This window comes from Cucumis sativus, chromosome 6 (genome assembly GCF_000004075.3).
Source record: "Cucumis sativus cultivar 9930 chromosome 6, Cucumber_9930_V3, whole genome shotgun sequence".
Classification (NCBI taxonomy): domain Eukaryota; kingdom Viridiplantae; phylum Streptophyta; class Magnoliopsida; order Cucurbitales; family Cucurbitaceae; genus Cucumis; species Cucumis sativus.
In genome coordinates, this window is record NC_026660.2 from 28,948,203 (window position 1) to 28,960,747 (window position 12,545).

The following is a 12,545-nucleotide window of genomic DNA, read 5'->3' on the forward strand; positions in this document are numbered from 1 at the left end:
TGAAGAAAATTAGGATTCCAAAAAAAGAAAAAAAACAGCAGAAGATTGTTGATTTTTTTTTCTTTTTAAAATAAAAATATAATTTAGAAAGCTTAGGGTTGATTTTGGATGGAGTGGAGGGAGGGACTGATATGAGATTACTGGTTATATTTTGGTATGAATTAGTGAAGGTTTATGAGAAGATGATAAACATCTCAATCTTGAAATGAAAATCGTAATTAGTTTCAGTAATTTGATCCTAATCTGTTACAAAATCAAGATTTGGGGTTTCCGGTTATTACGAATGTGCCACTTCCTTCCTTTTGGGACTCTCTCTGTTTCGTTTTTTCCCTAATAAATGTTCATTATATTTTAACGCCTCTCGTTCTTCCTCTTTTTCACCTTTTCTACTGCATTTTTTCTCTGCTGCAGAGATTTGGGATTTTTTGGGTTCTGGGTTTTGTTCATCTGATTGTCTTCTCCAAGAAAATTTGATCTTTTTTCGGAGGGATAATGGAAGAAGAAGACGAAGCACTTCCAGACCATTTGCGGTGCAAGAGGACTGATGGGAAGCAATGGCGCTGCAAAAGAAGAGTGATGGATAATCTAAAGCTCTGTGAAATTCACTATCTTCAAGGCCGCCATCGTCAGTGTAAGGAGAAAGTTCCTGATTCTCTCAAACTTCAAAGGACGAACAGAAAATCGATTGATACAGATTCGAATGTTGAAAACGTCGTAATTAGGGCGTCTCCGAAAGCGGCAACACTGGCAAAACTAATGAAGAGGAAGAAATTAGGTGGGGCTTCGGTCGCATTGGATGGGATGCTAAATAGAATGAAGATGAAGAAAGGGAATATGCAGTTTGAGTTGATTAAGATGGTGCTGCGAAGGGAAGTGGAGAAGAGAAGAAAGAAGAAGGATGTTGAGAAGGCTAGAAAGAGGATGAAGAACACGGGGAATGAAATTGAGTTGGAGGAGAACAGTGATAAGGAAATGACGAGGCAATTGCCTAATGGACTTATGGCAATTTCTCCTTCTCCATCCCCTCTTCAATCTGGCAATGAAGGTTCTTCTTGCGGAACCAAGATTGGGGCAGAATCCAGACCGATTCAGCAACGGCGATTTCGTTCCAAGAATGTCAATATTCTTCCAGTTGGAGACTTGCAGGTAAAGCTATCCGTTTCTGTGTTCCACTCATATGGTTTGATTGGAGATTCAATTTGTTGATTTCATTAGTTTCTTCTATTTAGTTGTTTGGTTTTTTCCCCCATAGGTTCTACCATATGGGCGTAATGTGGGCAAATCGAGAAAATGTAAGAGGAAGAAATGTCATGGGTGTCAGAAAAGTACTTCATGGAGCTTAACTCAGTGTTCAAGTTGTCAAAAAACCTTCTTCTGCATAGACTGCATCAGAGAGAGGTAAGTGTTGGGCATTTTGTTCAACTCGGCCTAATCCATCGATGATCACTAACTGTTAATCAGATGTTGATTGGTTTAATCAGAGTAGGCATTATTGAAGTATTAGAATGTAAAAAAAGATTTGTTTGAGGTAGTTAAGTTGCTTAGATTGGTTGATACAAACGCTTGGACCTATCTCCTTATCAACACTTCTATGTTTTACAGAAAGCGATCCTTTTGAAGCTGGTAGATCGTACTTTTCTTTTATTGGATTTTCCTCTCCCTCGAGGAGTAAATTTTATATCCCATAGTTATAATATATGAAATTTGTCAACTTGAGGTAAATCGCTTTCTTGGGAAAACTTACACAAAATTCAGATTATAGTGCATTGCATCGAAAGAACAACCCGAAGCTAAACTTTTGTTAGTACGCTGATGAAACGAGAAACATCTTTATGTTCCACACTATGAACTTTACTTTGTTGAGAATCCCACCTTGGATGGCCTTACATTCTTAATGAGATAGGTGAGCTACTCCTTCTATTGTCAATTGATTTTGGGATGGACCTCATGTTATCTAATATGATATTAGATCTCATAAAAGCCAAATGGTATTAGGTTGAATAAAAAAATTTAAGATTTGATTAAGAACTGTGGACCTAAAAGAGGCACCATCTTGAGGGGCACGATGAGAATCCCACGTTGGAAAAATCAAGAGACTACCCGCTCTCAATAAGATAGATGTGCTACTCCACTCATTGTCCATTGATTTTGAGATTCTAATATACTTTTCACCCTTACCATTTGTTGAGATGAGATGATTCTTTAACTCACGTTTATGATGATTCAGGTACTTCGATACACCAGACGAAGTGAAAAGGGCATGCCCTGTCTGCCGTGGGATTTGCAACTGTAAGGACTGCTCAGTGTATCAATCTTTACACACAGAATGTAAGGTCTGATATGAAAGGCTTATTTTTGTTTAGACCATGGTTCTTGCAAAGTTGAATGTCGGTGCTCATCAGATATATGAATTTTTTCAGGATTTTTTGGGAGATGGCGTTGGAAAAATTCTACGTTTCCACTATCTGATTTGTGTTCTTCTCCCTATACTCAAACAAATAAACACAGAGAAGCACGCTGAGCTAGAAACAGAGGCTATAGTAAAAGGTGGTATTAGATTCATCAACTTTTGGTGTTATATTATTAATATTGATTTAAATCTGAATTTGTTATTTGTTTTCCCTTTCTGAATTTCTTGTATGCAACAGGGATAGAACTTTCTGAAGTTGATATCAAGCAGGATGAATTTGGCAGTCTTGAACATTGTTGGTATGCTGCTTCATATTCTGGAACATTAGTACTTGTTACACTTCTTTTCAATGTTTGATTTCCTTGTTGTCTTCTTTATGATTGGTTGTGAAATTGATGTACAGCAATAACTGCAAAACTATTATTGCGGATCTCTACAGAAGTTGCCCAAGTTGTTCTTATAATCTCTGCTTAAGTTGCTGCCGTAATATTTTTCTTGAGGATTCTAGTGGAGTTTGTAACATGTCCATTCCGAAATATCTTAATGGAAAAAAAACCTGTCTGGCTGATAAAAAGAAACTTGTGAAAAACAAGAAGTTAAATCCTGGTACTTGGCTTCCTTCTTCTAAGTCATTGCATAAAGGAAGAGTTCATAATAGTGTTAGACATTTTTCTTGTCCGTCAAATGAATGTGGCAGCTGCAGTGATAATAGCCTTCTTGAGTTGAGATGTATTTTTCCATTAAGTTGGACAAAGGAACTTGAAGCGAGTGCAGAAGAAATAGTATGCAGCTATGATTTTCCAGAGTCTGTTGATGCATCGTCACACTGTACTTTGTGCTTTGGTGAGGATCGTGATGTTGATGAAACTGAAGAGTTCCAGAAAGTGGCCGTTCGAGAGGATTCAAATGATAACTATTTGTATTATCCCAGCCTTCTTGACATCCGTCTTGATGACCTTGAACACTTTCAGAGGCACTGGGTTAAAGGTCATCCAGTAATTGTACGTGATGTACTGGAAAATTCAGATCTGACTTGGGATCCGGTAGTGATGTTTTGTACCTACCTTGAGAGAACCATTTCTAGATTCGAAAATAGTACGAGCCTCCCAGAAGCTTCTTGTAACATGGACTGGTGTGAGGTCAGCACTCTTTACCGAACTTTGTTGATTTTTTTTTTTGTTGGTTCTAGAAGATTCTATCTTGTTTGCAAGTTCCTTTGTATGTGACGGTGACCTTTGAATTCTTCATGCAGGTAGAAATTGGCATTAGGCAGTATTTTATGGGTTCTCTAAAGGGACGGACACGCACAAACACTTTTAACAACATGTTAAAATTAAAAGGTTGGCTTTCTTCCCATTTGTTTCAAGAGCAGTTTCCAGCTCATTACGCTGAAATAATTCGAATTCTACCACTTCAAGAATACATGAACCCCATGTCTGGTCTTCTAAATCTAGCTGCAAAGTTACCACAGGAAATTGCAAAGCCTGACATGGGTCCATGTGTCTATCTTGCCTATGGATGTTCTGAAGATCATGTTTTGGCTGACTCTGTCTCCAGATTATGTTATGACTCGTATGATGTGGTATGCTTATTTCTTATCAATCAATAATTAGAGTGATAACTTTCATTCAAATATCAGATGGGCTGTTAATTCAGCATTTGTATGGCAGATTAACATTTTGGTCCACAGTACAGACGTCCCTGTTTCAACAGAACAACTTACAAAAGTTATCAACTTGCTTCAAAGGCAAAGGGCTCTAGGTGAGTCCTCCAATACCTCTACTAATCATTCGAGTGTGGAGGAAGTGGAATCTTGTAAAGCTGGCAATGAAACACCCTTTTGTAAGAAGTTTGCAAAAGTACCCTCTTTCTCTGCATCCACTGATCAAGTGTTTGCTCAGGGCATTAAACGCCCTAGTATGACCTCTGACAGTGCATGTGACTCGGATCCTGAACCATTAATGTTCGAATGCAAATCTTCCCAAATTAGTGAGACAACTGGACCTCAAACAAAATTTAGGGAACAAATAGAATCATGTCTTGTTGTTGGAAATAAATCTTCGAAGTCTTGTGGTGCCCAATGGGATATCTTTCGGAGGCAAGATGTTCCTAGGCTATCAGAGTACCTTCGGAAGCATTCTGATGAGTTCATTCATAAGCACGTAAGCCCAGAAACATGTATTACCCCATGTTTGCATGTGTTGGTTGACTAATCACTTAGTGAATCTCTTGCAGGTTGTGCATCCAATTCTAGACCAGAGTTTTTTCCTTGATGAAGCCCACAAATTGAGGCTGAAGGAGGAGTTTCGTACGTATTGTTTAGATTGTTTGTCCATACTGTGTTTCTGTTGGATTCTGATGGAGTATTTTATACTTTGTGCTGTTAGAAATCGAACCATGGACTTTTGAGCAAAACATTGGAGAAGCTGTCATCATTCCTGCTGGATGTCCATACCAGATACGGAATCGAAAGGTCTTAAGAATAATGCATTCTTTAAAAATTTCTTTTCAAATGTTTATTTTTTTCTTAAGGATTAAACTTCTGTAGGGCCTTCTTACTAAACATTCATTGTTTCTTTAAAGCCCGTGAATTCATATAGAGTTCTTACTAGCACTACAGAAAGCTTTGAATAAAGTTAAAGTTATTGGTTTGGTCCCCCCCTGCAAGCTTTAGCCTTTCTGATATCGGTGTTTTATTTATATTTATCTCTTATGCAAACATAGATGTATAATCCTGCAAGGTTTAGCCTTTCTGATATCGGTGTTTTATTTACATTTATCTCTTATGCAAACATAGATGTATAATGCTTTTCTAGATGGAGAGGGGCTCTAATGGTAACATGTAGGATCATTTTTAAGCCCTTTTTTTTTCTTTAATAATAATTATTTTGATGTCCTTCTTGTCTTAATTTTGTTTCTGGAGTAGAAAAAAGAATCAACATCTTCTAATAGATTATAGAATCTTATATTTGAACTGCAGTCTTGCGTACACGTGGTATTAGATTTCATCTCACCTGAAAGTGTTGGCGAAAGTATCCAGTTGACCGACGAGGTTCGACTACTTCCAGAAAACCACATAGCAAAAGAGAAGACATTAGAGGTTAAAATCTCAACCATCCTAAGTGGAAATGCATACATACATTTTGTTAACTGGTTAACAGCGTGGTCTTAAGGTCATCTTTGTTTTGAAAGCAGGTAAAAAAGAGGGCCCTCAATACTATAGATGCAGCTATAAAACAAGTTCGGGAGCTTACAAATGCATTGCAAGAAGTATCCCATTGATTGTGTAAGGTTCTTTTTTCTTTTTTATTTTTTCCTACCTTTATTTTTCTTGGCTCTCAGCATTCTTTCTCTGCCGTTGTCGGTGGCTAATATGTATCGAATTGGTTGATTTGATGCTCAATTTGACACACTTATAAAATCTCTTTGGCATTCTGCTGTTCAATATCTCCTGGGACTGTTTCAAGATGAATACATAATTGCACCTCACGTTAGTCATATGTTTGTGGTTTCAAAGTTCTTTTATGTTTTTAGACACTTTAACGGATCCTTCAGTTCTATATAACAATAACAGGGAAACTTTTGCAACTGTGTCTTGGTGTTGTGGCCCCAACTTTGATTTCATTTGATGTGCTTTATACCTCTCTTAATTTTCTTGGTATATTACAATTGAAATACACGTCTTTTGCTGGTTTGCAAGTTGCTCTCGGTTGCAGCATTTTGGATTGCGAAGCCAGGCTGATTCATGTTTCTGCTAACACTCTCTTCTAAACTTAAGAATCTGTTAAGAAGCTGAAGCTCAAAGATAAATTTTGTTTTCATTAATCTTAGGTTGGGAGCATAAACCACTCATCCCATTGGTTTCAATCAACCCTTCAACTTTCAAAATGATCAACTACACACTTGAAGTTTATAAATGGTTGCAATTGGCAAATTGTTTATAGATTAATAGTTATAGTTGGGTATTTTAAAATTAAAAAATAAAGATAAAGATTCTCTCTTATATCACATACCTCCCTCCTCTCCTTCCATCTTCCTCTTCATCTCAATCTCAATCTTCATCTTCATCTTAGAGATTACCGGATTAATATGAAGGATTAACACTCGAACAGCACTCATCGCCACACCTACGGTTGCGTCGTTGGTTCAAGTGCCCATTAGTAAACAACTGAATTCGAAACGAGAACCCATAAGACAACCCAATACCCATCTCATCAAACGAAACCTATTTGATTTCAAATAAAATTAAGAGGAAAAAAGGAAAGGGGTTTCAGCGAAGCCGGCAAAACCCAAAACGTGAAGATTGGAAAGGAACTGAACAAAGCTATGGCGACAAATTGATATTGAAAAGCTTAAGGAGTTGTAAGAGGAAAAGGAGGTGGGAAAGGGAAAGTAGCATAGAGGAGAGTGAAAGCGAAGGAAGAAAAGGGAATTGGATAGAAAATTGAAGAGGTGTTACAATCAGAATCTTTAGTTTGGAAGAAAGATTTTGGGAATTGGACTTGGAGAAGAAGAGAGTGAGGTTTTGAAAGTGCAAAAACTTTGAGAATGGAAGAGCAATTGGATTAAAAGAGTTGTTGTTGTAGGTTTTTTGTTACTCTGTTTTGAAGAAAGGTTTAGATGATGGTCACTTCGAAGTTCCATCAAATTTTTTAAGAGTAAATATTTCGTTCAGATCCACCTATGTCTACACTTTTCCATCTTCATGTCGATTTGAATTCTGGATTCTAATCATGGAAATGAAGGTGGAAGGAGAAGAAGAGTTTTGGATGAGACACAATCTTTATTTTTATTTTTTTAATTTCAAAATATCAAATCATAATTATTAATTTTAACTTTAAAGGTCTCATTGATCATTAGCATTATTTTTTTATTTTTAATTAAAATGAAACTTCACAGGTTAATTGAAACCTTTTTTTCCATTTTCAATTTTACTCAAAATTTTAAAAATAGGTTTCTTGTTGGAAAAGCAAAATGGTAAATTAGTTCATCAAACTCTCTTTTGAAAATTAATTAGCTCTGAAAAGCCTTAAACTATTGATTGATGTATCAAAGAGTTAAAACTTTTAATTTTATATTAAACACAAAAGTTAAGTCTAGATTCGTTAGTTTCTACAAAATATTGAACATATCAAGCCTAAATGACAAAATCAAGAGAAGGGCTAATGAACAGTATTAAATGAGTTTTTAGAGATTAAGAATACCAACACATTTAACCTCTACTAAACAGTCAAGAGACAACTTATTAGAAATCCTCGTGGAGAAAAATCAAAGATAAATGAGGGACAGTTGGGAAGTAAAATACTTTCCCTGTTGCTTCAGTATAAGTACCGTGTAAGTCTCAAAAGAATTGGGTTTTTTTTTCTACCACATTATTTGCTTTATTCTCTCATCTACCGCTTTCCCCCTCAGTTTTGAACTAAAAAAATCAAAACAAATGTTCGGTGGGAAAATGAGGTCAAGATAAAGACAAAACTTGAGTAACGTGGATCCAGCCTTATAGTAAGTAATCTGTGCCTTTACATTGTCAAAATTGTAGAGCATAGAGAGCCAAATCCCGTCTCTATGGCGCCATCAATCCTTCTATTGTGTAGGAAAGTGATTTCGCCCAATCCGCTTTTAGTAACAGCGTTTGCAGTGTTCGCATCACATTATACTCGGGATCAAGTTTCCTCTGCCAACCCTATTCAAATATAACAAGATTAGAAGTAACATTATGAGGCTTAGCCAATTTTGGGGTAGTCATCATAAAATGGATCTGTAAATTTCGAAAGTAAAATTAAGATTGTTTACTCCTAAGAAATAGCTTGTCTCAATTAAGATGACAAACCACCCTTTATGACCGAGTTTGGGCGAAACGAAATTCTCTGCTGGAATTGAACTAATTAAAGGGAAGAAATATATAAAAAATAAGGAAATTTTAGTTAAGCTCGATTATAACTGAAAATATGTTCCCAAAAAACAGAAAAAAGATTTTTAAAAAATGAAGTCCATTGTTCAAGGAGAGAAGACCGTGGTGGACTAATTTTATATAATTGAAGAAATCTCAAGAAAAAAGAAAAGGAAAGAGAATGTCTTGTTTAATGTACAACTTAGATCAGATGGCAGTGCATGAAAATATATTCATCATTCAACTGCAGAAATATGGGTTATCGTCATCAAAATTCAAGCCTTTCAAAATCAGCCTTTATCTTCCCCCGTTTTATTTAAAACAGAAACTCATGCAAGGACAGGATTTATATTGGAAATGGGAAAGACAATGTTGTGAAAATAGGAAAAGCAGATGTACCTCAAGAACCAAGGTTGTGACCATCACAGTGCAGACATTTCCATCAATGTTGACTCTATAACGCCTCACTTTTTCCAGTAATTGCTGCATGGCTTCAGCAGGATGCACTAAATCAGCTTCTGGCGTGGCCCAGAAAGAAAATGCCTCCGTCACTTCCTGCAAGCAAAGTGATCAGAAATACTCTCACAAAAAGCAGAATGAAAATCCAGAGAGAAATTCAAGTGGTGAAAAAACACCTCGTCTCAAATCCACAAGGGGGTGGTAATAGACATGAATACTTCTTACTTCTGGGCTATATTGAGGATAAACAAAGATCACTCCTTAAGACTAAAATTAACCAAAGGATTCATTCTATTGTCATAGGTAGGGCTAGAAGACTAATACATACTCCTTGTTTAATTTTTCTTCAAAAGAAAAAATAAAAACAGAAACAATGAAGCCACATAGGGAGGGCTAAAAAATATGGGTTGGCTTCAAAAGAAAAGCTATGCTTATTGCTTAAACAAAAAAATAGATCTATTTCAGCTGATCATGGGAAAACTTACAAGCCATGTGCTTGTATACTTGTTTCCAACTAGAGCGTGACCATCACACCAAAAAATTAAACTTCAAATTCCAGGATCTAATTATAATTACTCCAGAAACTAAAAAACAATAGAGATGTACTGGGATTACCTCAATAAATGCCTCCGGATCAGGGCAATTTTGTTGTTTTGATAATCTCAGGGTGCACTCTGCAACGCTGCGACCATCCCTTCGAGCAACAGCCTTAAAAAATTCTAGTAAATTTACTCTATCATTTCCAGAAAGTTCAGCAGTCATGCCTACATCAAGGAAAACAACATGAGGCTTTGAATTGAAGAGTCGCTTCCTACGGGACTTTCCATGAGGCACCCTAACAAGAATATTCCCAGGATGCATGTCTGCATGTATAAAGTTATCCACCTGATAAGAGGATATCGGACTGTCGTTAGAATAAAAAACATGCAATGCTAGATAATTAAAAAAAATGGCAGTGCTGGACAAAAACATGCATGGAAAAGAAGAAAGCATAAATCATGAATTTAACTGATTGCAACGAAATAAAGCAAAATTCTTCATACCCCAAGAAAAACAGAACAGTTTTAAATAAGGAATAACAATTGTCAATGCCATAGAAGTGCATAAGTTATATTACCAGAAGCATTTTAAGAAGTGCATGAGTCCCAATGTGTGCCAATGCAGACTTCAGTCTTTCATTTCCTTCCAGCTCATCAACGTAGTGTGAAACACTTTCCCCATGTTCATAAGTCTCCACTAAAACAGCAGGATGTACGAGAGGATACACAGGTTTTGGAAATGAAACATCCTTCCACTGTCTAAAGTTATAAATAAAGCGGCTCAAGTGAGCAGCTTCCCTTGCAAGATCCACTTGAGACATCATAAAAACCGCAAATTGTTGCACACTTTCATCCAATCTCAACCACTTCAGAGTAGGAATAAACTTTGAGATTTTTGCTACCAAGTCGATTATAATGAAATCTCTCCTAATTGATTCACCGACACCAGGATGTCTAACTTTTACAGCAACTAGCATAGGCTTCACTTGTTGACCAGGATAACGAAATTTCAAATAAGCTCGATGTACCTGAGCAATACTTCCTGATGCCACAGGCGCTTCTTCAAATTTCTCAAATATCTCAGAAAGCCTTCTACCAAATGCCCGTTCAATAGTTTTTTTCGTGTAGGAAAAACTATGCTCAGGAGCCTTAGTGTGAAGCTCTGATAACTTGGTACATAAGTCCCTAGGGAAGAGATCTGGCCTTGTTGCTGCCCATTGACCCCATTTGATGAATGCTGGACCACCTTTTTCCAATGAACGGTGAACAACCCGAAGCCAGAGTCTTCTGAAATTGTATCCAAAGGTATCCATAAATGGAGCCATCAGTATGCAAGGTGAGAACAAGATGGCTAGATATAGTGCTCTAAGTAATAATATCAGAACTTCTAATGTGGAACGTAGTAGTGAAACCATGATGGCATGCCCATCTTCTGCACGTACGTAGAAAGAATTAGGAGATGGGTAGTGGCCTGCATTTGCAAATGTTCTTTGGGCTGCTAGCTCTCCACATGCGAAAGCAAATATACCAGGAACTATCAGGTAAGAACGTGAAATAGACAAGATAAATGCTTGAGCAGCTTTGTTTATGGGGGGAAAAGCACGGCCATCGGAAGAGAATTTGTAAGAAAACCTTTTTGAAACCAACTGAGCATGTTGTTTAATGGCATTACTGGCTGTGAAGACACCAAAACTTCTGGTGTTACAAGTCCCATAAAAACTTCTCCAAGTGCAGTGAGATGGGGAGGAAGGATGTCCCCTTGATAAAAAACTACAATATGAGAAAATTTGATTACGAAAGAGAGGCCAAACTGCAACAATTTTCCCGCTCTTCTTCGCTTCTAAATGGCTCAATCTTTGGCTTGTAATGAGGGAACCTGCTGTCTTCTTTATATTCCCCAGCATCAAATATCTGCAAGCATATTAAAATTAGTTTAGCACAAAATTCTATAATAAATACTACAAAACCGGGAAATGTTCGGTTTAATTAATTCATGTTAGTATCCTCCAAAAAGAAGATGGTAATTCATGGTTTCCACAAGAATGCAGATTGCAGTCATAAATTATGTAAGTCATAATTGATTTATCCACATCTACAAAAGTATCCCACGGACTTTCAAGCAAATTACGCTCTCGAAAATATAATAAACTACAAAAAGAAACAACGAAACGTGTTTGCTTTAGCACTTGCCCGATCGTCCCTTCCATTCATCAACAGAAATTTACAGAACACAGAAAATGAACGAGAAAATACTAACTGTAACTGCTCTTGTACGCCGTATGCACGGCAGTGATGCAAAGCATAGGACTACAAATCACGATATTCTAGAATAAAAGAGTCTAAAAGAACTGTATCCAAATATTACCTATGATACCATTACACTGGGTAAATAAAATCTCTCTCTTGTTTTATTATTATTGATGAAGGCCCTTTATAAAGACAATGGATACAGATGAAAACTACAAGAGATAGAAGAAGAGACTAAATAAGAGTTATATGGGAGTTGTAACCAATAACAGATTTAATTATTTATTTTGTTAAAATACATGCCAAGAGTTGCAGAATTCATAAGCTCACGCCCAAACTCATGTTTCGTTTTTACAGGAAATGGAGGGTTAGAGAAGAATCAACACAAAAAGGACTTACACGATACATATATATATTTAAAAAATGAAAAAATTACACTGTAAGATCAAAAGGCACAGTACCTCGACATGGTGATCGAAAACTTGATGAGGAAAGGATCCGGGAATCATGCGCAGGTGGTGAAAGATTCCTACCAGCATTTTTTTGAAGAATTCAACCTTAGGCACTCTCCTTGAGTTTGGGCATCACCTGGCCAAATTGAGATTCGGTTTTTTAGGGTTTTTCAGAAAGCTAAAGTTACCTAAACCATGTAAGAGGTAGACGAGTAACTGAAAACGCCGTCGTTGCATTTTTTTTTTTTTAATCGGGCGCGCAGTCTTAAGGCCCAACTTTCTCATGGGCCTTACGCGATTCGGCTCAATCTTGATGAACACATTACACACAAGGTTTAGTCTAGAGAAAAATGAAGTTTCACATCATCTTTAGAGAGTAATAAATAAAAATTTAGAGAATTCGTAATGGGTAGCTACCAATAACTAAATAATTAAAACTTTTTATTTTCTAACTTTTAACATCTAGAGTTTATATAGTATATGTAAATGAGATATTTGAACTCGGAACCTTTTGTCTTCGAGAACATACAGATGTCAGTTAAGCTAAG

General features: G+C 36.6%; 2 protein-coding genes across 2 annotated transcripts; one reads left to right on the top strand and one right to left on the bottom strand.

Moving 5' to 3' along the window:
• The first annotated feature begins 338 nt into the window (after positions 1–338).
• On the top strand, positions 339–5,910 carry LOC101212609 (lysine-specific demethylase JMJ25). The gene is made up of 12 exons (XM_004134688.3): positions 339–1,146; positions 1,253–1,398; positions 2,228–2,333; positions 2,421–2,547; positions 2,649–2,709; positions 2,814–3,549; positions 3,663–3,992; positions 4,081–4,572; positions 4,646–4,718; positions 4,798–4,883; positions 5,391–5,510; positions 5,606–5,910. Exons 1-12 carry the CDS (start codon positions 493–495, stop codon positions 5,690–5,692), a joined length of 3,018 nt encoding a protein of 1,005 aa, XP_004134736.1. The 5' UTR covers positions 339–492; the 3' UTR covers positions 5,693–5,910.
• Positions 5,911–7,583: 1,673 nt separating this feature from the next.
• Positions 7,584–12,185, bottom strand: LOC101212362 (uncharacterized aarF domain-containing protein kinase 2). Its single transcript, XM_011659887.2, has 5 exons — positions 12,007–12,185; positions 9,877–11,209; positions 9,375–9,644; positions 8,700–8,855; positions 7,584–8,093 (listed from the first exon to the last, which is right to left on the bottom strand). Exons 1-5 carry the CDS (start codon positions 12,012–12,014, stop codon positions 7,974–7,976), a joined length of 1,887 nt encoding a protein of 628 aa, XP_011658189.1. The 5' UTR covers positions 12,015–12,185; the 3' UTR covers positions 7,584–7,973.
• Positions 12,186–12,545: the final 360 nt, after the last annotated feature.

Bases quoted from the DNA above. Each gene is read 5' to 3' on its own strand.
- LOC101212609 (XM_004134688.3), top strand. From the start codon at position 493: ATGGAAGAAGAAGACGAAGCACTTCCAGACCATTTGCGGTGCAAGAGG. The intron at 4,573-4,645 runs GTAAGCCCAGAA...AATCTCTTGCAG, and splicing joins ATGAGTTCATTCATAAGCAC to GTTGTGCATCCAATTCTAGA. The intron at 5,511-5,605 runs GTTAAAATCTCA...TTTTGAAAGCAG, and splicing joins CAAAAGAGAAGACATTAGAG to GTAAAAAAGAGGGCCCTCAA.
- LOC101212362 (XM_011659887.2), bottom strand. The intron at 8,856-9,374 runs GTAATCCCAGTA...CTTTGCTTGCAG, and splicing joins ATCCGGAGGCATTTATTGAG to GAAGTGACGGAGGCATTTTC. The intron at 8,094-8,699 runs GTACATCTGCTT...ATATTTGAATAG, and splicing joins TCACAACCTTGGTTCTTGAG to GGTTGGCAGAGGAAACTTGA.